The sequence below is a fragment of the Rhinoraja longicauda genome, chromosome 26 (assembly GCF_053455715.1).
Source record: "Rhinoraja longicauda isolate Sanriku21f chromosome 26, sRhiLon1.1, whole genome shotgun sequence".
Lineage (NCBI taxonomy): Eukaryota > Metazoa > Chordata > Chondrichthyes > Rajiformes > Arhynchobatidae > Rhinoraja > Rhinoraja longicauda.
In genome coordinates this window covers 892,023-918,089 of record NC_135978.1, presented here as the reverse complement: position 1 = coordinate 918,089, position 26,067 = coordinate 892,023, and the positions used below count along the sequence as shown (strand labels likewise).

The window sequence follows — 26,067 nt, the reverse complement described above, 5'->3', positions numbered from 1 at the left end:
GCCTCAGAATAAAAGGACGTTCCTTTAGGAAGGAGACGAGGAGGAATTTGTTTAGTCAGAGGGCGGTGAATCTGTGGAATTCATTGCCACAAATGCAGTGGAGGGCAAGTCAATGGATATTTTTAAGTCGCTGATTGACAGATTCTTCATCAGTGCGGGTGTCAGGGGTTATGGGGAGAAGGCAGGAGAATGGGGTTAGGAGGGAGAGATAGATCAGCCATGATTGAATGGCGGAGTAGACTTAACTGCAGCTAGACTTGAACCTCAAGTGTAGCTAAAGAGGATGCCACAATCCCTCTCAACGCCCCTGCAATCCCCTCCCTTCAGGATGAATGGGATCATTTGCAACATCCTGCACAACCTTCAGCAGAGATGGTTTGCACGCAACAAGAGCTTCTCACTGTACATCTGTACATGTGACAACAAACTTAAATAAACAGAGCTTTCAAAACTGGATCATCTGCATCCGACCTCTGGTTGAAACCCGTTCTGCTTCTGTCCTAACCAGCTCATAGTGATGAGGCCAGAATGAGGCCATTCGGCCCATCACGTCTACTCCGCCATTCAATCACGGCTGATCTATCTCTCCCTCCTAACCCCATTCTCCTGCCTTCTCCCCATAACCCCTGACACCCGCACTGATCAACAATCTATCTATCTCTGCCTTAAAAATATCCATTGACTTGTGGCCTCCACAACGACACCAAATCCTGGAGAAACGCAGCGAGACAGGAGAGAAGGATTGGGTGATGTTCCTTCAGACTCGACCCCAAACCTCACCCATTCCTTCTCTCCAGGTCCCGCTGAGTTTTTGTGTCTATCTTCGGTGTAAAGCAGCACCTGTAGTTCCCACAAGTGACATTGAGCAGGACCCATTGAGCGGTGACTCGGAGCCCACAGTTATGTCAGATACACTGGGTTGAGCTGCGACCCCGTTTAGACGAGGCCGCCTTCCTGAGAACACGAGGCTGTTGTTTGTAATATCGACCGCCGCTCTAATGGAGCTGTGCAGATCCGCAAAGCTGGTGCTATGAATAATGTAGCGGCAACAGAGTGCGGGCAACACGGCTCCCAGTAATAGCCCCGGCTCCCAGGGGATGGGGAACGGGGGAGAGGCGCTGCCTCCGCGGGTAGACATGGAGGCGGGTAGTACAGCTACCTCACCCCCGCTGCGTCTCATAGAGGGGGGGGGAGAGAGAGGAGAGAGGGGGGGAGAGAGAGGGAGAGAGGGGGAGAGAAAGGGAGAGAGGGGGAGAGAGGGGGAGAGAGGGAGAGAGGGGGGGAGAAAGGGAGAGAGGGGGAGAGAGGGGGAGAGAGAGGGGGAGAGAGGGGGGAGAGAGGGGGAGAGAGGGGGGAGAGAGGGGGAGAAAGAGAGGGGGGAGAGGGGAGGGGAGAGGGGGGAGAGAGGGGGGCGAGAGAGGGGGGAGAGGGGGAGAGAGAGGGGGAGAGAGAGGGGGAGAGAGAGGGAGGGGAAGAGGGGGGAGGGGGAGAGGGGCAGCGTTACAGGGGGGAGTGTTGTAGAGGGACGTGTTACAGATTGGAGAATCACGGGGGAGTGATACAGGGAGTGTTGCAGAGGGGGGAGTGTCACTGGGAGAATGCTGCAGAAGGGGGGTATTACAGGGGGAGTGTTGTAGAGAGGGGGTGTTGCTGAGGGGGGGTGTTGTAGAGAGAGGGGGGAGTGTTGCAGAGCTGGGAGTGTCACGGGGACTGCTGTAGAGGGGCGTGCTACAGATGAGAGTATCACGGGGGGGTGATACAGGGGGTGTTAGTGTGGGGAGTGTCACTGGGAGGAGAGCGTTGGAGAGACGGAGCTGCAGAGAGAGAGCTACAGCGGGAGTTACTGAGCAGGGAGGGGGATATCAGAGGCAGGGAGCGGCCACCGTGAGTCTCTGCAGCGACCAGAGGTTGTGCCTGGACCCGCGGCTGTGATCCGCACCGTCGCCTCGTCTACCTGCACCCTGCTCCTGCTGTCTCCCCCCACCCCCCTGTCTCCCCGCACCCTGTCCTTGCCCTCTCCCCCCACCCTGCTGTCTCCCCCCACCCTGCTGTCTGTCTCCCCCCACCCTGTCCCTGCCCTCTCCCCCCACCCAGCTGTCTGTGTCCCCGGGGATGCGCGAGTAGCGGGGGGGACCATGAAGAAAGGCGCGGACGCGGACGAGGGGGTGAAGCTGGGGCCGGCTGCGGGGGTCGAGCCGCCCAAGGACGGGCAGGAGATGGAGAAGCTGTTGGTCAGTGCATCGGACGGGAGTTTGGAGAACGGGCTGGTCAAGTCCCGCTCCTTCTCCGCTGCTCTGCCCGGCGACAAGGGCCAGGAGGCGGCGGCGCCGAACGGCCACAGTCTGCGATACCTCTCCTCGGAGTCGGTCAGTCACCTGGAGGCGCCTCCGTCCCCATCCCGGGTCAGTGTTGGTCGCCTCTCGTCCGCCTGCACCGCCAGCGGCCGCCAACAGAGCCGGCCCCGGGACTACCTGATCCTGGCCATTATCAGCTGCTTCTGCCCCATATGGCCCGTCAACATCATCGCCCTCGTCTACTCCATCATGGTGAGTGAGGGGGGAGAGAGGGAGGGGGAGGGGGAGAGGGGGGAGGGAGGGAAGGGGTAGGGAGGGAGGGGGTAGGGAGGGAGGGAGAGAGAGAGGGAGGGAGGGAGGGAGGGAGGGAGAGAGAGAGGGGGAGGGAGAGAGAGAGGGGGGAGGGAGAGGGAGAGGGAGAGAGAGAGGGGGGAGGGAGAGGGAGAGGGAGAGAGGGAGGGAGGGAGGGAGGGAGGGAGGGAGGGAGGGAGGGAGGGAGGGAGGGAGGGAGGGAGGGAGGGAGGGAGGGAGGGAGGGAGGGAGGGAGGGAGGGAGGGAGGGAGGGAGGGAGGGAGGGAGGGAGGGAGGGAGGGAGGGAGGGAGGGAGGGAGGGAGGGAGGGAGGGAGGGAGGGAGGGAGGGAGGGAGGGAGGGAGGGAGGGAGGGAGGGAGGGAGGGAGGGAGGGAGGGAGGGAGGGAGGGAGGGAGGGAGGGAGTAAGTAAACACTCTGAATCCTGTCCCGGGGAGAGGTGGGCAAAGGTGGAATGTTTCAATAGACAATAGGTGCAGGAGTAGGCCATTCAGCCCTTCGAGCCAGCACCGCCATTCAATGCGATCATGGCTGATCACTCTCAATCAGTACCCCGTTCCTGCCTTCTCCCCATACCCCCTCACTCCGCTATCCTTAAGAGCTCTATCCAGCTCTCTCTTGAAAGCATCCAATGAACTGGCCTCCACTGCCTTCTGAGGCAGAGAATTCCACACCTACACCACTCTCTGACTGAAAAAGTTCTTCCTCATCTCCGTTCTAAATGGCCTACCCCTTATTCTTAAACTGTGGCCCCTTGTTCTGGACTCCCCCAACATTGGGAACATGTTTCCTGCCTCTAATGTGTCCAATCCCCTAATTATCTTATACGTTTCAATAAGATCCTCCCTCATCCTTCTAAATTCCAGTGTATACAAGCCTAATTGCTCCAGCCTTTCAACATACGACAGTCCCGCCATTCCGGGAATCAACCTAGTGAAACCTACGCTGCACGCCCTCAATAGCAAGAATATCCTTCCTCAAATTAGGAGACCAAACTGCACACAGTACTCCAGGTGCGGTCTCACCAGGGCCCGGTACAACTGTAGAAGGACCTCTTTGCTCCTATACTCAACTCCTCTTGTTACGAAGGCCAACATTCCATTGGCTTTCTTCACTGCCTGCTGTACCTGCATGCTTCCTTTCAGTGACTGATGCACTAGGACACCCAGATCTCGTTGAACATCCCCTCTTCCTAACTTGACACCATTCAGATAATAATCTGTCTTTCTATTCTTACTTCCAAAGTGAATAACCTCACACTTATCTACATTAAACTGCATCTGCCATGTATCCGCCCACTCACACAACCTGTCCAAGTCACCCTGCAGCCTTATTGCATCTTCCTCACAATTCACACTACCCCCCAGCGTAGTATCATCTGCTATCCGGGTATCATCTGCTATCATTTCCCCGGGCTATCCAAAGTTAGGTGGCGCAGCGGTGGAGTTGCCGCCTCAAAGCGCCAGAGACCCGGGTTCGATCCTGACTACGGGTGCTGTTTGTACGGAGTTTGTACGTTCTCCCCGTGACCTGCGTGTTTTTCTCCGGGTACTCCGGTTTCCAGCCACACTCCAAAGACGTGCAGGTTTGTGGGTTGATTGTCTTTGTTGTGATTGTAAGTTGTCCCTGGTGTGTGTAGGATAGTGTTGGTGTGCGGGGACCGCTGGTCGGTGCGGACTCGATGGGCCGAAGGGCCTGTTTCTACTCTGTATTTCTAAACTAAACTAACGAACTAAAAAAGTATGTAGAATTGAGATAAAGTGGTGTTTGTTGTGATGGTGCATTGCAGTGGAGCCCGGAGTCGCCGAGATCAGTAATCACGTAGCAGTACACACACAGCGTGCTGGAGTAACTCCGCGGGTCAGGCAGCATCTCCGGAGAGAAGGAATGGGTGGCGTTTCGGGTCCAGACCCTTCTGCAGTTTTCTTTCTGCCCATACATATATCAATATCTTTCATTTGGTAACACCGAGATTTGCCAGACGTGATGATATTAGGAATAGGACCGTTGATCTGGGCGAAGACACAAGGAACTGCAGATGCTGGTTAATACACGAAAGGATACAAAGTGCAGGAGTAACTCAGCGGGTCAGGCAACCTTCCTGGAGGACATGGAAAGGCGATGTTACGGGTCGGGACCCTTCTCCACACAGTATTTTGAGGAGCATTTGAAAGGCGTGGCACGGGGAGGTGTAGGAACTGGTCAGCTGCAGAATGGCCGGGAGGTGGGAAGTGGGAACGAGTGGAGGGAGGCTGGCAAACAGCAACATCTTGGGAGAGTTGTAGAGCTGCAGGAGATTGCAGTCGCGGAGAGATGACCAAGCCTTTGGATCAAGCAAGAGTGCGAATCAAGCTGTTTGTCAGCCGGCGGCATCGTAGATCAGCCAACACACGGCTCGACAACACCAGGCGACGTCGCTCAGAACATGGGCAGGGCGGCAATGGGTGGCATCTGTAACCAGTCTGGAGATTGGAGTAAAGAGACCCCCCCGGGGACGTGATTAAACAGTCAAACCAGACGGCGGAATAGTCTCGACCCGAAACATCACCTATCCATGTTCTCCACAGATGCTGCCTGACCCGCTGAGTTACTCTAGCACTCTGTGAAACATCACCTATCCATGTTCCCCAGAGATGCTGCCTGACCCGCTGAGTTACTCCAGCACTCTGTGAAACATCACCTATCCATGTTCCCCAGAGATGCTGCCTGACCCGCTGAGTTACTCCAGCACTCTGTGTCTATCTTCGATTTATACCAGTATCTGCAGTTCTTTGCTACACATAGTTGTGACTTAGCTGGGCTGAATGACTATTTTAATATTCCATCGTCTTTCCCCGCCTGGACAAGTTTAATGGCTGATTTATGTTACGATATTTAAAATTAAATTGAATAATATTAAGAAACGTTTAAAGAACTTAAACAGGGCTGCAAAGATCTGTAAAGCCTCCCATACAAACAGTCCATGAATTTCCTTTTAAGATTTAGATTATGTTGGGAAATATATATTTACTGTATTTGAAAGTGCGGAATCTGCGATCTTGCAAACTTTGCCTGACCTATTGAAGATAGACACAGAGTGCTGGAGTAATTTAGCGGGTCAGGCAGCATCTGTGGAGAACATGGATAGGTGACATTTCGGCTCGGGACTCTTCTTCAGACTGAGAGTAGAGCGTGGGGTGAGGGGGTTGGGGGTGAAGAGCTGAAGGCGAGAAAAGACAGGGCCTTCATGGCCGACCACAAATAACCTCAGGCAGGATCTGAAGAAGGGTCTCGACTCGAAACGTCGCCCATTCCTTCTCTCCAGAGATGCTGCCTGTCCCGCTGAGTTACTCCAGCTTTGTGTCTGTCCCTCGAATTCTCTGGCTCCGCCTTCGTGACTGCGATCCGGTGGTGGGTAGAGTGGATGTGGAGAGGATGTTTCCACTGGTGGGAGAGTCTAGGACCAAAAGTCAAAGCTTAATACTAAAGGACGTCCCTTTAGGAAGGAGATGAGGAGGAATTTCTTTAGTCAGAGTTTGGCGAATCTGTGGAAGTCTTTGCCACAGACGGCTGTGGAGGCCACAAGTCAGTGGATATATTTCAGGCAGAGATAGATAGATTCTTGATCAGTGCGGGTGTCAGGGGTTATGGGGAGAAGGCAGGAGAATGGGGTTAGGAGGGAGAGATAGATCATCCATGATTGAATTGTGGGTGTAGACCTGATGGGCCGAGTGGCCTCATTCTGCACATATCACCTATCTTAGGGATAATGGAGTCAAGGGATATGGGGAGAAACCAGGGACGGGTTACTGATTGTGGGTGATCAGCCATGATCACATTGAATGGCGGTGCTGACTCGAAGGGCCGAATGGCCTCCTCCTGCACCGATTGGCCATGTTTCTATGTAATCACTTTTGAACACTTCTGGAGAACAGGTGTTTTGGTGGACAGTGAACGGCACCGGCACATAATGCATTATCAGCCACCCCTCGTTGTTCCCTCGCCCGCCGATGCTGAGTCAGACTGACTCTGAGCATCACACCCCGTCTTTACAAAAGGGAACCCCCGCGGCACAAATGGAGATATTTACCCCTGGTGTAGATAGACAGTTCAGCCTTTGTTTAAAGTCAAAGGCGGGAGGCTCGCAAATACAAACTGCCGCATCCAATAACACAGTAAAACACAGTAATAACACAGAGTGCTGGAGTAACTCAGCGGGTCAGGCAGCATCTGTGGAGAATGAATGGGTGACGTTTCGGGTCGAGACCTTTCTTCAGACTGAGAGTCAGGGGAGAGGGAAACGAGAGATGTAGACTGTGATGTACATAGATACATAGGGAGGTATCATAGACTTTAGGTGCAGGAGGAGGCCATTCGGCCCTTCGAGCCAACACCGTCATTCAATGTGATCACGGCTGATCATCCACAATCAGTACCCCATTCCTGCCTTCTCCCCATTCCCCCTGATTCCGCTGGTGATGGAGAGAGATATAGAACAAAGGACATATATGCAAAGTAAGACACAGTCTGAAGAAGGGTCTCCACCCGAAACATCACCCATTCCTTCTCTCCAGAGATGCTGCCTGTCCCGCTGAGTTACTCCAGCATTTTGTGTCTGTCTTCGGTTTAAACCAGCATCTGCAGTTCCTGCAACATCTCCGTTGTCACAAACACTGCGGCCGCCTCACATCTGCTCAGTGCACAGCCTCGCCGCTGATGTTTACCAGCAATCATTGGGTAAATATTTGGAAATGTTTGGAGGAGCGTTTCATTGATTGCTTCTCAATGTTGGCCATTTGCTTACAAAGGCAGCGTTGTGACTCACTGTACAATACAAGGCGGTAATTCGATCAGCCGCGCGATTCCAAGGCGTGGGGAGGGTCGGCAAAAACACAGAGGGAACTGCGGACCCGGCTTTAAACCGAAGATAGACACAAACAAAATGCCGGAGTAACTCAGCGGGTCAGGCAGCATCTGTGGCGAACATGGATATGTGACGTTTCACAGAGTGCTGGAGTAACTCAGCGGGTCAGGCAGCATCTGTGGCGAACATGGATATGTGACGTTTCACAGAGTGCTGGAGTAACTCAGCGGGTCAGGCAGCATAGAAACATAGAAAATAGGTGCAGGAGTAGGCCATTCGGCCCTTCGAGCCTGCACCGCCATTCAATATGATCATGGCTGATCATCCAGCTCAGTAACCTGTACCTGCCTTCTCTCCATACCCTCTGATCCCTTTAGCCACAAGGGCCACATCTAACTCCCTCTTAAATATAGCCAATGAACTGGCCTCAACTACCTTCTGTGGCAGAGAATTCCACAGACGCACCACTCTCTGTGTGAAGAAATGTTTTCTCATCTCGGTCCTAAAAGACTTCCCCCTTATCCTTAAGCTGTGGAGAACATGGATAGATGACGTTTCGGGTCGAGACCCCTTCTCCACCCGAAACGTCAACCAATTCCTTCCCCCCCCCCCCCCCCCCCCCCCCGAAAGACACATTGGGACCGGTGTTGTGATCTTCTCGGTGCGGGCGGATACACAGCATGATCTGTGTGGCACCAGACACCCAACAACCAACATTGCCAGCCTGATATAAACCCACTGTCACCCCCCTCTCTGTCCGCTCACCTCACATCTGAACCTTGTGAAGGGGCGGTTACAGGCGGATGTTGGAGTGTTTACGTATTTCTTTCATCTACTTTACATTTTTCTGGATTTCCGTAGCTGAGTAAATGAGACTTTAGACTTTTCACATGAAGATTTGAAACAGGCCCTTCGGCCCACCGCGTCCGCGCCGACCAGCGATCCCCGCACATTAACACTATCCTACACACACGGGGGGCAAACGAACCATTCTACACTTCCACACCGTCGTCTGTTTTGATCTGTCGTTTTCACTCCTCACCCTTCCATATCTCGATGTCTCTCTCTCCCTCGACTCTCAGTCTGAAGAAGGGTCTCGACCCGAACCGTCACCCATTCCTTCTCTCCAGAGATGCTGCCTGACCCGCTGAGTTACTCCAGCACTTTGTGTCCATCTTCGGTGTAAACCCACATCTGCAGTTCCTTCCCCCACTCCTCTCCACATCCACTCTATTCCAGGTTTCCTTCCTCGTCCGGGTGCCAGAGGTTAAGAGGAAAAGGCGGAGACTGGGGTTTGGAGGCAGAAATGGTTCAGCCATGCTTGAATGACGGAGTAGACTTGATGGGCCGAATGGCCTAATTCTACTATCCCTTATGACCTCGGGTTCCCTCATTGGGACGGATCCGAGGGCAGGGCTTCACATTGATCAGTCGCAACACGACAACCAGCGGGATATTCACCCCCCGTCTCCAAGCGACCCCGACCTCGCCACCCTGAGGCACAAGCAGCGGTAGAGTTGCTGCCTTACAGCGAATGCAGCGCCGAAGACCCGGGTTCGATCCTCACTACGGGTGCTGTCTGTACCGAGTTTGTACGTTCTCCCCGTGACCTGCGTGGGTTTTCTCCGAGACCTTTCCTCCCACACTCCAAGACGTGCAGGTTTGTAGGTTAATTGGCTTAAAATTGTCCCTAGGATCGCTGGTCGGCGCGGACCCGGTGGGCCGAAGGGCCTGTTTCCGTGCTGTATCTCTAAAACGAACTAATCTAAACGTTATTTATCCCAGGAGGGAAATTGATCTGCCAACTGTCATACAACCACAAACTACACAAAACACAAACTCCATCCAAACCTGCCCGATCCATGATGTCTCAATGTTTTTTAAAGGCTGTTGTTGTTCGACCTCCTCCGGTCGCTCGTTCCATACACCCACTACCTCTGTGTCAAAAACAGAGGACATAGATGTAAAGTGAGAGGGGAAATACGTAATAGGAATCTGAGAGGTACGTTTTTCACACAGAGGGCGGTGGGTGTACGGAACGAGGTAGTTGAGGCAGGGACTATCCACACTGAGGGTGGTGGGCGTGTGGAACGAGCTGCCGGTGGAGGTAGTTGGGTCTACAGCAACATTTACAAGACACTTGGACAGGAGATAGTTCGGAAAGGTACATGGATTGGAGGGATAGGGTAAATGCAGGCAATGCGACTGACGTTACGTATGGGCATCTTGGCTGGATGTGTGGAACGGCCTGTTTCCGCGCTTTGTGACTCCGTGGAGCCTCTGCCTGACAATCCTGTAGCAATGTGGGGAGGCGCGGTGGCGCAGCGGGTAGAGTTGCTGCCTCACGGCGCCAGATCCCGACTGACGGTGCTGTCTGAACGGAGTTGTACGTTCTCTCTGTGACCGCGTGGGTTTTCTCCGGGTGCTCTGGTTTCAAAGGTTACAAAGGCCTTTTATTGTCACATTGCCAATTACGGTACAGTGATATGCGAATTACCATACAGCCAAACCAAAAAAAGCAACATGACACACAACTACATAAACGTTAACACAAACATCCCGCACTGCGGAGTCGCCACGTCCCACAACTTGGTGGAAGTTTGGAGTTGGAGTTTCCTCCCACACTTCAAACACGTGCGGGTTTGTGGGTTAATAGTGTGCAGGGGGCGATGAGAAAGTGGGAGAACACAGAACCAGTGTGAGATACATTACGGGAAAACCCGCATCTCCGTCCAGGAAAGAGATAAAAAAATGTTTCCCCACCCCCCCCCCCCCCCCCCCCCCCCCCAACTAACGTGATGATAATTTAAACCAAAAATAAATGTAATCACAAATGTAACACAAACCAATAGCAACAAACCACCCCCTCAATACGAAGTGAAAGGAATATTCTTCAATATCAAATATACTGAGTATCAAACAACTAATCCTTGTCAAGGGTGCATCCCCCACCCCCCACCCCCCTCCCCCCCCCCCCACCCCCCCCCCCCCCCCCCCCCGCCACCCCCCACACACCCCCCCCGCCACCCCCCCACACACACCCCCGCCACCCCCCATCCCCCCCCCCCCCGCCACCCCCCATCCCCCCCCCCGCCACCCCCCACCCCCCCCCCCCCCCCCCCCCAGTGACCAGCGGTCCGGAAATCCCAGGGCGCCCGTGGACAGCGCGTCGTCCCCTCTTTAAATCCACCGGGCGTGGATGTGACCCTGGAGACGGGCAGGCAGCTTTGGGGCAGGCGGGACGGGGGCAGGGGCGGGGGCTGGGGTTGGGGCAGGGGCTGGGGTAGGGGCAGGGGCAGGGTAAGGGGCAGGGCAGGGGCAGGGGAGAGGCAGGGGAGGGGGAGGGAGAGGGGCAGGGGGGCAGGGGTTGGGGCAGGGGGAGGGGCAGGGGGAGGTGTAGGGGTAGGGCTAGGGGGAGGGGGAGGGGCAGCGGGAGGGGCAGGGGCAGGGGCAGGGGCAGGGGTAGGGGCAGGGGTAGGGGCAGGGGCAGGGGCAGGGGGAGGGGCAGGGGGAGAGGCAGGGGGAGAGGCAGGGGGAGGGAGAGGGGCAGGGGGCAGGGGGAGGGAGAGGGGCAGGGGCAGGGGGAGGGAGAGGGAGAGGGGCAGGGGTTGGGGCAGGGGGAGGGGCAGGGGGAGGTGTAGGGGTAGGGGCAGCCGGGAGGGGCAGGGGCAGGGGAGGGGGAGGGGCAGGGTAGGGGCAGGGGGAGGGGGAGGGGAGGGGGAGGGGGAGGGGCAAGGGGAGGGGGAGGGGATGGGGTAGGGGGAGGGGCAGGGGAGGGGCAGTGTAGCGGCAGCGGTAGGGGTAGGGGCAGGGGGAGGGGGGAGGGGCAGGGGCAGGGGTAGGGGCAGGGGGAGGGGTATGGGCAGGGGGAGGGGCTGGGGGAGGGGGAGGGGCAGGGGAGGGGGAGAGTAGGGGGAGGGGGAGAGGGAAGGGGGAGGGGTCAGGGGCAGGGGGAGGGGGAGGGGGAGGGGGAGGGGCAGTGGTAGGGGCAGGGGATAGGGGCAGGGGGGAGGGCAGGGGGAGGGGCAGGGGATAGGGGCAGGAGGGAGGGGCAGGGGATAGGGGCAGGGGGAGGGGCAGGGGGAGGGGCAGGGGGAGGGGCAGGGGGAGGGGCAGGCAGCTCTCTCCCGCCTCGCCTTTGCAGACGCGAGTGTGGGCTGTGGCTGATAAATGCGGTATCAGGAGTGGGGGGGACAGGCCGGGCGGGCAGGTTGTAGCGGCTACAGCGCGGGTGTAGCAGAGACCGGCTACACGCAGACACAAGCTGGGGATCACATACCTAGGACGCTGGGCACCGCGGGGGATGGAATCTACCCTCAATAAGAATGGGGACGTAGTTATTTAATATTTAAAATTTAAGAATATTTGCTCTGCTTTGGTGTCATGGCGGGGTGGGGGTGGGGGGTGGGGGGTGGGGGAGGGGTTGGGGTGAGGGGTTAAAATCCAGTTGGTAAATAAGAATGGACCGTTTCAACACAGTTTTAAATACATAATACACAGAGTGCTGGAGTAACTCAGCGGGCCAGGCAGCATCTCTGCAGAGAAGGAATGGGTGATGATTCAGGTTTGGAACCCTCAACGTCTCATAGAAACATAGACACAGAGACAATAGGCGCAGGAGGAGGCCATTCGGCCCTTCGAGCCACCACCGCCATTCAATGTGATCATGGCTGATCATCCACAATCAGTAACCCGTGCCTACATTCTCCCCATATCCCTTGATTCCACCAGCCCCGAGAGATCTATCTAACTCGACCCGAAATGTCACCCATTCCTTCTCTCCAGAGATGCTGCCCTGATCCGCTGAGATACTCCAGCACTTTGTGTCTCTCTTCTGTGTAAACCAGCACCTGCAGTTCCTTCCTACACATTAATTTATGATGGTCTGGTGAACACGATGCACCTTGGAGAGAACGTCATAACATCCGTGAGGTGCGTCTGTTACTCCTGCCACTAAATTACAGAGATCCTCACAAATACATTACCTACCAGTCCCGTCACTGGCTTGGAAAATATCACAATAAGTGTTAAGTGTGGAGGAAGGAACTGCAGACGCTGGTTTACACTGATAGACACAAAGTGCTGGAGTAACTCAGCGGGTCAGGCGGGTCATGTGGAGAACATGGATAGGTGACGTTGCATAGAGTGCTGGAGTAACTCAGTGGGCCAGGCAGCATCTGTGGAGAGAAGATTTTGGGTTGGGACCTTTCTTCAGACATGTTTTGTAACCAATTATTTCCTTTTCCAATTCTTTACAAGTTTATACAATAATAACATATCTGTGAAAATAACACGAAGATACGCGTCTGAAAGTTGATTTCAATTGATTCCTTTTGTTTAATTCTGCTGCGATTTAATTTCTAAGTGCTTGCTTTAATCCACACTCAACCCCGTTAAATTAAATGTTATTCCCTTTATCCTGTATCTGTACTCTGTGGTCAATTATAATCATGTATAGTCTTTCCGCTGACTGGATAGCAGGCAACAAAAAACGCTTTTCACTGTAGCTCAGTAAACATGCGTGGGTTTCTCCCGTGACCTGCGTGGGTTTTCTCCGGGTGCTCCGGTTTCCTCCCACATTCCAAAGACGTGCAGGTTTGTAGGTTCATCGGCTTTGGTAAAGATTGTAAATTGTTGCTAGTGTGTGTAGGATAGTGCTGGTGTACGGGGTGAGCGCTGGTTGGCGCGACTTGATGGGCCGAAGGGACTGTTCTAAGTTATATCTCTAAACTAAATTAAACTAATTTCTAGCACTTTTTTCAGAAGCCTAATGTCTGTGTATTATTTATTCACCAACAGTCCAGAAAACAGTTTGCAACAAGGCGACACAGATGGAGCCCGGAGACTTGGGCATTTGGCCCGGTTACTGAGTATCATCGCAATAGTGCTGGGAGCACTCATTATCATTACCTACTGTGTGGTTCAACTATGCAGGTAAGGGTGGCAAGGGGGTACTCTTTACATTTTTACTTTAGCTTAGAGATACATCGTGGAAACAGGCCCTTCGGCCACCGAGTCCACACCGACCAGCGATCTCCGTACACTAGCACTATCCTACACACACTAGGGGCAGCCACTTAAGCTACAAACCTGCACGTCTTTGGAGTGTGGAGGAAACGAAGATCCCAGAGAAAACCCACGCGGTCACGGAGAGAACGTGCAAACTCCGTACAGACAGCACCCTTAGTCGGGATGGAACCCGGGTCTCTGGCGCTGTGAGGCAGCAACTTTACCGCTGCGCCACCGGGCCACACACATTTGTGGAGTCAAAGGTGATTATTTCTAAATCTTCCACCACAAAACAAATGAAAACAAGTTAAACAATGAGTTGCGTTGGCTAACAACAGTACAGCAACATCATTTCTGTATCCATAACTGCAAGCTGTTTTTATAAACCAGAGTACCTGTCGATATAGACACAAGATGCTGGAGTAACTCAGCGGGACAGGCAGGCAATCCTCCGGAGAGAAGGAATGGGTGACGTTTCGGGTCGAGACCCTTCTTCAGACTGGATAAAACGTTCAACCATTCCTTCTCTCCAGAGATGCTGCCTGTCCCGGCTGAGTACTCCACGGTTTTGTGAATACCTTCGATTTAAACCAACATCTTTCGTGCACATTATTTGTCGTTACATCTGCAGTGTTGCGCATTTATCAAGTAAAGGTAGGAATAAAGAGTTCTCTGCTGGGCGATCGAGGGCAAGAATGGATGACGGCTTCTGATAAAGCAGCGACCCTCTTGTACACATAGGTTGTGCCGTGGTTCCTCAGCAGTTGCTGCTTTACCTGCAAGATTCAGTCAATAGAATTTCCATTCGCTGGAGTGTGTCAGTTGGATAATTTCCAAACTGCAGCTCACTAACACAGAGACATCTCGGCTCTTTCAATTCTTCCCACTTGCTGCACTTTACATTTATTTAAAGGTTGCTTTGTCAATCTTGGTCATTGGAGAAGCAGACACCACCCGACACCCCCGTCCTTTCTCTGAGTTACTCCAGCACATTTTGTCTGTAGTTTTATCTGCAACCTACGTGCCGTGTGGAGACAGTGACTTCATTAGTGTGGTTGACTACCCAAAAGCAAAGAGAAAATGCGGCATTCGTGCCCCAGAGGCCTTTCACAGTTAATGGCGCGAAGGCTTCCGTGTAGAAAATACTGCAGTGAACAGCTTCCTACCCTCCACTCATCCACCTAAACCTACCTGGTCTCCCGGTTGCCAAACACCTTAACTCCCCCTCCCACTCCCACGCCGACCTTTCTGTCCTGGACCTCTTCCATTGTCAGAGTGAGGCCCAGCGCAAATTGGAGGAACAGCACCTCATATTTCGCTTGGGCAGCTTCACACCCCAGCGGTATGAACATTGACTGCTCTAACTTCAAGTAACCCTTGCTTTCCCTCTCTCTCCATCCCTCCCCCCTTCCTAGTTCTCTGACCAGTCTGGCTGTCCTCCTGATTACACTTTACATTGTTGTCAGCTTCCCCGAGATAACAATGATCTATTCTGCATTTTCCTTGAACTTGAACTTGGTCCCCTTTGTGTCTCGTTTTCAACCCTGACCCTTCCATATCTGTATCTCCCTCTCCCCGGACTCTTAGTCTGAAGAAGGGTCTCGACCCAAAACGTCACCCATTCCTTCTCTCCAGAGATGCTGCCTGACCCGCTGAGTTACTCCAGCATTTTGTGTCTACCTTCGGTGTAAACCAGCATCTGTTGTTCCTTCCTACTCAACTATCAGCACGTTCCCTCACACAGCATGAGGCTGGAAAGGTCAGAACTTACTGTTCACGTCAGGAAGCCAGGGACAGATGTGAGCCCGGGTGATGGAACAGGCGGCAAGGACAGAGTAGAGCTAAAGGCAAACGTGTGGGGAGCTTGGTCTGGGATATTACCTGGTCAGCACGGTGGTGCAGCGGGTAGAGCTGCTGCCTCACAGCGCCAGAGACCCGGGTTCCATCCCGACTACGGGTGCTGTCTGTACGGAGTTTGTACGTTCTCCCCGTGACCTGCGTGGGTTTTCTCCGAGATCTTCGGTTTCCTCCCACACTCCAAAGGCGTGCAGTTTTGTAGGTTAATTGGTTTGGTAAACTTGTCCCGAGAGTGTTCGTGTGCAGGGACCTCTGGTCGGTACAGACTCGGTGGGCCGAAAGGCCTGTTTCCGCGCTGTATTTCTAAACTAAACTTAACTAAACTCAGCGGGTCAGGCAGCATCTCTGGAAACAAGGAATAGAAACATAGAAACATAGAAAATAGGTGCAGGAGGAGGCCATTCGACCCTCCGAGCCAGCATCGCCATTCAATATGATCATGGCTGATCATCCAAAATCTGTACCCCGTTCCTGCCTTCTCCCCCATGTCCCTTGATTCTGTAGCCCTTAGAGCTAAATCTAACTCCCTCTTGAATACATCACAAATAGGTTTCGGGTCAGAAGCCTTGCACGGTGCCGTGCGATGCATCTGTTCTGCATAGTGCATGCAAAATAAATCGTAGGAAGCCAGGAAGTGAAAATCAATAAACTTTTAAATGCTGGAAATATAAAAGCAAAATAGAGAAAACTGGAAGCTTTCAGAAGATCTAGCAGCACCAGAACTGACGAGGAACTCAGCACATCAGGCAGCATCTGTGGAAGGACGAACTGCAGATGCTGGTTGACACCAAAGATTAGTTTGAGTTCAGTTTATTGTCACGTGTGCCGAGGTACAGTGAGAAGCTTATGTTGCGTGTTGACCAGTCAGCGGAAAGACAATACATGGTTACAATCGAGCCGTCCACAGTGTACAGATATATGATAAGGGAATCACGTGAATAACATTTTGTGTAAGATAAAGTTCAGTAAAGTCTGATCAAAGATGGTCCAAGTGTTTTATGGGCTTTACAGACACAAAGGTTTTATAGGACACAGAGTGCTGGAGTAACTCAGCGGGTCGGGCAGCATCTGTGGAGAACATGGATAGGCGACGTTTCACAGAGTGCTGGAGTAACTCAGCGGGTCAGGCAGCATCTCTGGAGAACATGGATAGGTGGCGAAAAAAGAATGGATGACGGTTTGGCTTGGTACCCTACTTTAGACTGAAAGTAGAGGGGGTGGGGGGGGGGGGGTAAAACTGTGGCTAGGAAAAGACCAGAACAAATCAGGGCCGGCAACTGGTGAACAAGAAAGGGTGGAGCCCACAATGGTCTATTGTTGGCTGGGGAAGAGATGCTAACGAAGGGATACAGGGATGCGAACAATGGAACTAGTGGGCTGACTAGGGTGGGGGAGGAGGGGGGGGGGTGGGAGAGAGGGGGTGCAGGGTTACTTAGTATTGGAGAAGTCACCTCCATGCTGCTGGGTTGTGAGCTGCCCCGGTGATGAGTGTGGCGGTATCTGCGGAGGGAGTGGACAGATGAGGTTTTGGGTCGGGTCAGGTTAGGACCCTTCTTTAGCCGCGCTCTGCTCCACGGCGTGGACCTCCAGCACTTCCCGCCCGCCTGGCAGGTACTTGGAGCTGTGCCATTCCACTTACATCAGGAGACAAATCTTCATCCCTGCAAGCACTCTCCATGGCACTGAAAACCAATTTACATGCGATGGAGTTTTATGCCTTTCGTTTTTAATTATGGCCGGTGAGTTATAAAATGCATTTTATATTCTCCCCATTTTCTGGAGAGTTATAGCGTCAGGCAGAGTGGTGAAGCAGACTGTTCCTGACTCAGCTGTAGCTGTTCCAAGCAGCACTCCACTTAATCCCACTCTGCCGGCTTTCCCTGTCATCCCAACAAGGTCCTCGCTTTGAGAATCGATCCAATCGCTTTGACCACATCTCAGCGTTGTTGTCCCCCCCCCACCCCACCCCACCCCCACCCACACAGCACCCCCCCACCCCCACCCACCCAGCCCCCCCCCCCCCACCCCCACCCACCCAGCCCCCCCCACCCCCCCACCCCCACCCACCCAGCCCCCCCCCACCCCCACCCACCCAGCCCCCCCCACCCCCCCCCCACCCACCCAGCCCCCCCCCACCCACCCAGCCCCACCCACCCAGCCCCCCCCACCCACCCACCCAGCCCCCCCCCCGCCCCCACCCACCTCTCGGGCACAGTTCCAAATTTCTTAGCTCGTTTCACTCTGATTATCAAATCTCGGTGAATGTCTATTTGAGACAGAGTCATACAGCACGAAACAGGCCCTTCGGCCCACCGTGTCCATGCTGACCAAGTTGGCCTAGTGGGCAAGTCTCACTTGCCTGCATTTGGCCCATATCCCTCTAAACCCTTCCTACTCATTTATCTGTCCAAATTACTTTAAAAAAATCACAGTTATACCAATTTCTACAGCTTCCCCTGGCAGCTCGTTCCAGATATAGACCACCTTCTACGTGAGAAAGTTGCCTCTGAAGAAGTTTTTACAAACTTCTCCTTGTTGGGCACGAGGGACTTGGTTTATTTTTAATAAAGGCACAGAGCGCTGGAGTAACTCAGCGGGTCAGGCAGCATCTGTGGAGAACATGGATAGGTGACGTTTCAGTTTGAGACCCTTCTTCAGACTGACTCAAAACGTCACCTATCCATGTTCTCCAGAGATGCTGCCTGACCCGCTGAGTTACTCCAGGACTCTGTGTCTACCGTGTTACGGCTACAATCTCTCGGTCACGCCTGGCAGTTGGCGGATGTGGGAGACGGGGACTAGGTCGAGGCTAACGAGAGAACACTTGTGGATCCGACGACCCTTGTTGTGGCACAGTGTTACACTGGAGTGGGGACCAGCCAGCCCTGGCCAAGCTGCCCAAGGCTCCTGCACTTCACTGGGATCCATCACCTTCTCCACTCTCCCCACTCCCAGCAGTCACACAGGAGAAGAGCCGATGTCAAGCGCTCGCTCCCAGGGGCATCAGCACCACTTTCATCTCATCTACAGGAGGAAACGCCGCCGACCTTTAAAGTACTTTCTCCCATTAGCTTTTTATAACCTCGTACATATTCCACTTAAGATGATTTCTTAATTATATTTCAACTAATGGCATCTAATGTTGGAGACATTCACAACCGGAGACCTGGTTTGGCACCAGAACTAATTCAACGCTGAATGAAACTTCCCCGCACATTCACAACATGTTCCCTATTTGACCAAAATGAGAGTTTAACAATCTTGTCTGTCATTTCACAGCAAGCAGCAAGCAACACGTGACCCCTCTCTCTCCCCTCTCTCTCCGCTCTCTCTCGCCCCCTCTCTCTCTCCTCTCTTCCTCTCTCTCTCTCTCTCTCTCTCTCTCTCTCTCTCTCTCTCTCTCTCTCTCTCTCTCTCTCTCTCTCTCTCTCTCCTCTCTCTCTCCTCTCCGTCTCTCCTCTCTCTCCGTCTCTGTCTCCATCTCTCTCCTCTTCCGTCTCTCTCTCCTTTCTCCGTCTCTCTCTCTCCGTCTCTTCCCTCTCTCCGTCTCTTCCCTCTCTATGTCTCTCTCCTCCCTCACCCCCTCCAACTTCAATTAAGGAATGCAGATCTTGAGCAAAACCCAAGTCTAGAGTAACTCAGCGGGTCAGGCAGCATCTCTGGAGAACATGGATAGGTGACGTTTCAGGTCGAGATCCTTCTTCCGACTGAAGCAATTCTTAATCCCTTCTGATACCATTATGTAAAATGAACCATATTTGTGAGCTCCCCGAGTTCCTTGTGTGCAATCATTTATGGTGTCGTCCAAACTGACCTCCCCACCATCGAAGGGATCTACAGATGCTTCAGAGATACAGCGCTGAAACAGACCCTTCGGCCCACTAAGTCCGCACTAACCAGCGATCCCCGCACACTAGCACTATCCTACACACACTGGGGACAATTTACAATGGAGTGTGGGAGGAAACCGGAGCACCCGGAGAAAACCCACGCAGGTCACGGGGAGAACGTACAAACTCCGTACAGACAGCCCCCGTAGTCAGGATGGAACCCGGGTCTCCGGCGCTGCAAGCGCTGTAAGGCAGCAACTCTACCGCTATTAGTGAAGCAGATCGTGCTGTAATTGCAAAGTTATACACGCGATTGGCGCTGGCTTCCTGAGTCCGCTCTTTGTTCAGTTATCTGAATGTAAATCCCCCAACTTCTTGGTTAGGAATGTGTCAGAGAAACAGAGGGCAGAATATAGTTCTCAGTATTGTAGCACAAAGTCCAATGTCCGCAATGGGGTAGAGGTGGATCGGACGCGACCCTAGCTTATGGAGGGACCGTTCAGAAGCCTGATAACAGAGGGGAAGGAGCTGTTCCTGAATCTGGTGGTGCACGATTTCAAGCTTCTGCACCTTCTGCCGGACGGGAACAGGGAGAAGAAGGAATGGCCGGGGTGGGACACGAACATGTCTGTGATTATGGCGGCTGCTTCCCCGAGGCAACGTGAAGTGTAGATGGAGTCGATGGTGGGGAGTGTGGTGTGTGTGATGGGCTGGGGGCTACATCTACAACTCTGCGATTTCCTGTGGCCTTGGGCACAGCTGGATGACTATAGCCCAGTCTGCTTTCTACGGCGCATCTGTAGAGGTTTGTCAGTCACTGGAGACATGCCGGATTTCCTCGGTCTCTTCGGGTAGTAGAGGTGTTGCTGATGTCTTTAAGGATTGGCACAATACTACAGCCAACGTCACTGCAATGAAGGGATCAAACAGTAAATACTTGTCCACGTCGCAGTTGGATTCACTTGATTAACCTGCCATGTCCTTGTTATTTCTTCCAGTTGGCATGTAGACGCGTGGAGATGGCGGGACTCATTCCCAGACGGACTCAGTGAAGGGAAGTCACCTCTTTAGGAACGCCTGTTTCACTAACTCCTGGACAAGATGGAGGATGTGACCAGGAGAACCCTGTTCCACTTTAGCTCAATGTGCATCATCCAGCTGAGCGTCACCTGGGCTGGACACTTTCAGTTGACGTCTGACGACAGATTTCACAGCTAACCGGCCAATTCCACGCAGATAGCTGGGGGCGAAGGCCGCTTAGGCCATTTGCTGGGACACTTGCATGCTCCTCTATGCAGAGAGACACACCTCTGACCAGTTTACAACGCAGGTCTTTGTTCTTTGTACAAACCGACTGGACTGCGATCGTCCGTCAAGCTCAGGCCTGCCAGTAAATATGTGCAGATGTCACCCGAGGGAAGATACAAGAGAAGGAATGGAACTGGAGAACGGAACCAACGTTTGTCCCATTGGGTAGTCAGGACGGCACCGGAGGCTGGGTAACTTGCAGCGTTTTGTACTTTAGATGAACAAGGCAATGACTATGAGCATGTGGAGAGTGGACATATTACAGAAAACTAGAGAATGAGATGTCCGTGTGTGTGGATGTGGTGTTTGTGATATTTGATGTCGTATTGTCCTTGTTTATGTGGCTGTGTGTTCACCAAACAAACAAGTGTTGGCCCCGTGGCATCTCCACACTGACCGTTATGTCCTGGGTCCCCACACTGACCGTTATGTCCTGGGTCCCCACACTGACCGTTATGTCCTGGGTCCCCACACTGACCGTTATGTCCTGGGTCCCCACACTGACCATTATGTCCTGGGTCCCCACACTGACCGTTATGTCCTGGGTCCCCACACTGACCGTTATGTCCTGGGTCCCCACACTGACCATTATGTCCTGGGTCCCCACACTGACCGTTATGTCCTGGGTCCCCACACTGACCGTTATGTCCTGGGTCCCCACACTGACCGTTATGTCCTGGGTCCCCACACTGACCGTTATGTCCTGGGTCCCCACACTGACCGTTCTGTCCTGGGTCCCCACACTGACCGTTATGTCCTGGGTCCCCACATGGACCGTTATGTCCTGGGTCCCCACACTGACCGTTCTGTCCTGGGTCCCCACACTGACCGTTATGTCCTGGGTCCCCACACTGACCGTTCTGTCCTGGGTCCCCACACTGACCGTTATGTCCTGGGTCCCCACACTGACCGTTATGTCCTGGGTCCCCACACTGACCGTTCTGTCCTGGGTCCCCACACTGACCGTTCTGTCCTGGGTCCCCACACTGACCGTTATGTCCTGGGTCCCCACACTGACCGTTCTGTCCTGGGTCCCCACACTGACCGTTCTGTCCTGGGTCCCCACACTGACCGTTCTGTCCTGGGTCCCCACACTGACCGTTCTGTCCTGGGTCCCCACACTGACCGTTATGTCCTGGGTCCCCACACTGACCGTTATGTCCTGGGTCCCCACACTGACCGTTATGTCCTGGGTCCCCACACTGACCGTTCTGTCCTGGGTCCCCACACTGACCGTTATGTCCTGGGTCTCCTCCACTGTCAGAGTGAGGCTCAACCCAGATTGGAGGAACAACACCTCATATTTCACTCGGACAGCTTACACCCCAGCGGTATGAATATTGACTTCTCTAACTTCAAGTAGACCCGGCATTCCCTCTCCCTCCATCCCTCCCCCACCCAAGTCACACCAGCTTCACGTTCTCACCCAGCAAACAGCTAACAGTGGCCCGTTTCCTTTATCATCGTTACTTTTTTGCACATCTTTCATTCATTTGTTGTGTCTCTCTCTACATCATCGTCTATATCTCTCGTTTCCCTCTCCCCTGACTCTCAGTCTGAAGAAGGGTCTCGACCCGAAACGTCACCCATTCCTTCTCTCCAGAGATGATGCCTGACCCGTTGAGTTACTCCAGCACTTTGTGTCTATCTGCAGTTTATACCAGCATCTGCAGTTCCTTCCCACACAAGTGTTGTCCAAATATTTCATACCTTCTCCTTCCGTTAGTACAAAATGATTGATTGTTCTGTGGAAATAATCTCTGGCTCCAGGCCCATCACTGGCTCCAGGTCCATCACTGGCTCCAGGCCCATCACTGGCTCCAGGCCCATCACTGGCTCCAGGCCCATCACTGGCTCCAGGTCCATCACTGGCCTGGCCACATATTGGAGTGTGATTAAATTCAAAATCGCAATTCAAGGTTCTTATTGATTGAAAAAGAATGCTTCATCATTTTAAAAGGAGGCTTTTTGTTGGAAGCTGAGAGACGACTTGCAGAAGCACCAGTTTTTCTGCCCAGTCCACTCTGCTTCAGCGGCCGGGTGAAAGAGCTGAGGAATTGTCCACTTGCAGCCGAGAGAGGAAACAACTTTGGGAGTTATTAAAGTTAAATATATCTTCATTTGTTGAAAAATCCCGACTAAATTCACATGAACCCCATCGGTCATGCAAATAAGTTGTGTTCAGTGAGGAGTTTACAGAGTTCATCTGCGCCTTTCCTTCATTGACGACATATTAATTGCAGCAACATCTGCAAGGAACCTCATTACTGTAATTTATCACAACTGGTCTTCAAGTCGGTGCCAATGAAATAGCTCTGTCCTCATTAATAATGGTGACACTCCCCATCCCCTCTGTGTGAAGCAGGGGGCGAGGGAAGGAGCAATTGAGGGAGGGAAGGAGGGAGAGAGTGAGGGAGAGAGGGAGGGAGGGAGGGAGTGAGGGAGAGAGGGAGGGAGGGAGGGAGGGAATGAGTGAGTGAGTGAGTGAGTGAGGGAGGGAGGGAGAGAGTGAGTGAGTGAGGGAGAGAGGGAGGGAGGGAGGGAGGGAGAGAGTGAGTGAGGGAGAGAGGGAGGGAGGGAGGGAGGGAGTGAGAGAAGGAGGGAGGGAGGGAGGGAGGGAGGGAGGGAGGGAGGGAGGGAGGGAGGGAGGGAGGGAGGGAGGGAGGGAGGGAGGGAGGGAGGGAGGGAGGGAGGGAGGGAGAGAGGGAGAGAAGGAGGGAGGGAGGGAGGGAATGAGTGAGTGAATGAATGAGTGAGTGAGTGTGAGGGAGGGAGTGAGGGAGGGAGTGAGTGAGTGAGTTGGTGGGTGGGTGGGGTGCTTCCTCGCTGTAGTGCGGGTCTCCAACCCCACCCCAGGTGACCCCTGCTGGATGAGGGGTGACCACTCATTGGCAGCTGATGCTTAGTGTGAGCTGATGTCCTCACCCATTCCACCCAATGGTTGGCAGCTGGAGGTGAGATTGCCTGACCTACGCTGGGCTCTCAGAGCCTGACCTACGCTGGGCTCTCAGAGCCTGACCTACGCTGGGCTCTCAGAGCCTGACCTTCGCTGGGCTCTCAGAGCCTGACCTACGCTGGGCTCTCAGAGCCTGACCTACGCTGGGCTCTCAGAGCCTCAGCTACAACCCTGACCTCCCCTTGTTTCATCACCACACTAACCCCTGCTCAAGGCTTTCTCGTGAGCTTCAGGGTGAGTGCAGCACTGAGACTGACATCACGTTACGTGTGTTAGAGCCCCACGGACTGCATTATTGCTGATGATAGTGGCCGCTACATGGGTCGTACGTTCTAGGAGCAGAGTTAGGCCATTCGGCCCATCAATTCTACTCCAACATTCAATCATGGCTGATCTATCTCTCCCTCCTAACCCCATTCTCCTGCCTTCTCCCCATAGCCTCTGACACCCACACTAATCAAGAATCTATCAATCTCCACCTTATATATATCCACTGACTTGTGGCCTCCACTGCCTTCTGTGGCAAAGAATCCACAGATTCACCACCTTCTGACTAAAGAAATTCTTCCTCATCTCCTTTCTAAAGGCGCGTCCTTTTATTCTGAGGCTGTGCCCTCTGGTCCTAGACTCTCCCACTAGTGGAAACATCCTCTCCACATCCACTCTATCTGGGCCAGGTTGGTGGGGCACGACATTGCTTGCTGGTTGTGAGCAGGAGAGGGAAGCCGATGTCACAATGCACTGACTCAGTGTGTCCAGAGAGCCATTGCTGTTCCTGCAAACCCAATCAAAGCTTGGCTTCACTCTATCTCCCCCTGCCTCTGTCTCTCTCTGTCTCTCTCTGTCTCTCTCACTCCCCCTGCCTCTGTCTCTCTCTGTCTCTCTCTGTCTCTCTATCTCCCCCTGCCTCTGTCTCTCTCTGTCTCTCTCTGTCTCTCTCTGTCTCTCTCACTCCCCCTGCCTCTGTCTCTCTCTGTCTCTCTCTGTCTCTCTCACTCCCCCTGCCTCTGTCTCTCTCTGTCTCTCTCTGTCTCTCTATCTCCCCCTGCCTCTGTCTCTCTCTGCCTCTCCTTGTCTCTCTCACTCCCCCTGCCTCTGTCTCTCTCTGTCTCTCTCTGTCTCTCTCTATCTCCCCCTGCCTCTGTCTCTCTCTGTCTCTCTCACTCCCCCTGCCTCTGTCTCTCTCTGTCTCTCTCTGTCTCTCTATCTCCCCCTGCCTCTGTCTCTCTCTGTCTCTCTCTGTCTCTCTCTGTCTCTCTCTGTCTCTCTCTGTCTCTCTGCCTCTGTCTCTCTCTGTCTCTCTCTGTCTCTCTCACTCCCCCTGCCTCTGTCTCTCTCTGTCTCTCTATCTCCCCCTGCCTCTGTCTCTCTCTGTCTCTCTCTATCTCCCCCTGCCTCTGTCTCTCTCTGTCTCTCTCTGTCTCTCTATCTCCCCCTGCCTCTGTCTCTCTCTGTCTCTCTCTGTCTCTCTATCTCCCCCTGCCTCTGTCTCTCTCACTCCCCCTGCCTCTGTCTCTCTCTGTCTCTCTCACTCCCCCTGCCTCTGTCTCTCTCTGTCTCTCTCTGTCTCTCTCTGTCTCTCTCTGTCTCTCTATCTCCCCCTGCCTCTGTCTCTCTCTGTCTCTCTCTGTCTCTCTCTGTCTCTCTATCTCCCCCTGCCTCTGTCTCTCTCTGTCTCTCTCTGTCTCTCTCTGTCTCTCTCTGTCTCTCTCTGTCTCTCTCTGTCTCTCTCTGTCTCTCTATCTCCCCCTGCCTCTGTCTCTCTCTGTCTCTCTCTGTCTCTCTCTGTCTCTCTCTATCTCCCCCTGCCTCTGTCTCTCTGTATCTCTCTGCCTCTCCTTGTCTCTCTATCTCCCCCTGCCTCTGTCTCTCTCTGTCTCTCTGTCTCCCTCTGTCTCTCTATCTCCCCCTGTCTGTCTCTCTCTGTATCTTTGTCTCTCTAGCTCTTTGATGTGTCTCCATCAGGTAAAGTCCTCCTCGTGTGGACTGCATCCCTGGCCTTGTCGCCCACAGGTCCTGTGAATCCCACACACTGACCCCCCTCACAAATTACCCCTCATCTCCGTCCTAAATGTCCTGCGGTTGGAGTTTGTCCGCTGGGTCGTGATGTCCCAGTCAGGGGGAACAATCTACATCCAGTCCTTTAGCCCTGTCTAGAACGTTGAGAGTTTCCACAATCTTGGTCGGAGCCGAGAAGGTGAAATCACGTCTCACCACCACTTCCCCACGGAAACGCTCACCTCAAGATTCAGACTGATTATGTAATAATCAATAAGCCCATTCCCTCCTCTCCCCTCTCCCATCTGCAAGAGGTACAGAAGTGTGAAAACGCACACCTCCAGGTTCAGGGACAGTTTCTTCCCGGCTGTTATCAGGCAACTGAACCATCCTCTCACCAACTAGAGAGCGGTCCCGAACTCCAACAAACCTCATTGGAGACCCTCGGACTATCTCTAATCAGACTTTACTAGGCTTTACGTTGCACCAAGCGTTATTCCCTTATCATGTATCTGTACTCTGTGAATGGCTCGATTGTAATCATGTGTTGTCTTTCCACTGACTGGTTAGCACACAACATAAAGCTTTTCACTGTACCTCGGTACACGTGACAATGAACTAAACTGAAGGGCAAAGAGGGGATGACTTCCAGGAGCATCGAG

The 26,067-nt window shown here is 53.5% G+C and overlaps 1 protein-coding gene across 1 annotated transcript; it reads left to right on the top strand.

The window, feature by feature from the left end:
• Positions 1 to 1,793: 1,793 nt before the first annotated feature.
• trarg1a (trafficking regulator of GLUT4 (SLC2A4) 1a) lies at positions 1,794 to 18,366 on the top strand. Its single transcript, XM_078422800.1, has 4 exons — positions 1,794 to 2,550; positions 13,252 to 13,381; positions 15,201 to 15,340; positions 18,170 to 18,366. Exons 1-4 carry the CDS (start codon positions 2,136 to 2,138, stop codon positions 18,364 to 18,366), a joined length of 882 nt encoding a protein of 293 aa, XP_078278926.1. The 5' UTR covers positions 1,794 to 2,135.
• Positions 18,367 to 26,067: the final 7,701 nt, after the last annotated feature.

Bases quoted from the DNA above. Each gene is read 5' to 3' on its own strand.
- trarg1a (XM_078422800.1), top strand. From the start codon at position 2,136: ATGAAGAAAGGCGCGGACGCGGACGAGGGGGTGAAGCTGGGGCCGGCT. The intron at 13,382-15,200 runs GTAAGGGTGGCA...TCCCTCACACAG, and splicing joins TGTGTGGTTCAACTATGCAG to CATGAGGCTGGAAAGGTCAG. The intron at 15,341-18,169 runs GTCAGCACGGTG...GTTGTGGCACAG, and splicing joins TTGGTCTGGGATATTACCTG to TGTTACACTGGAGTGGGGAC.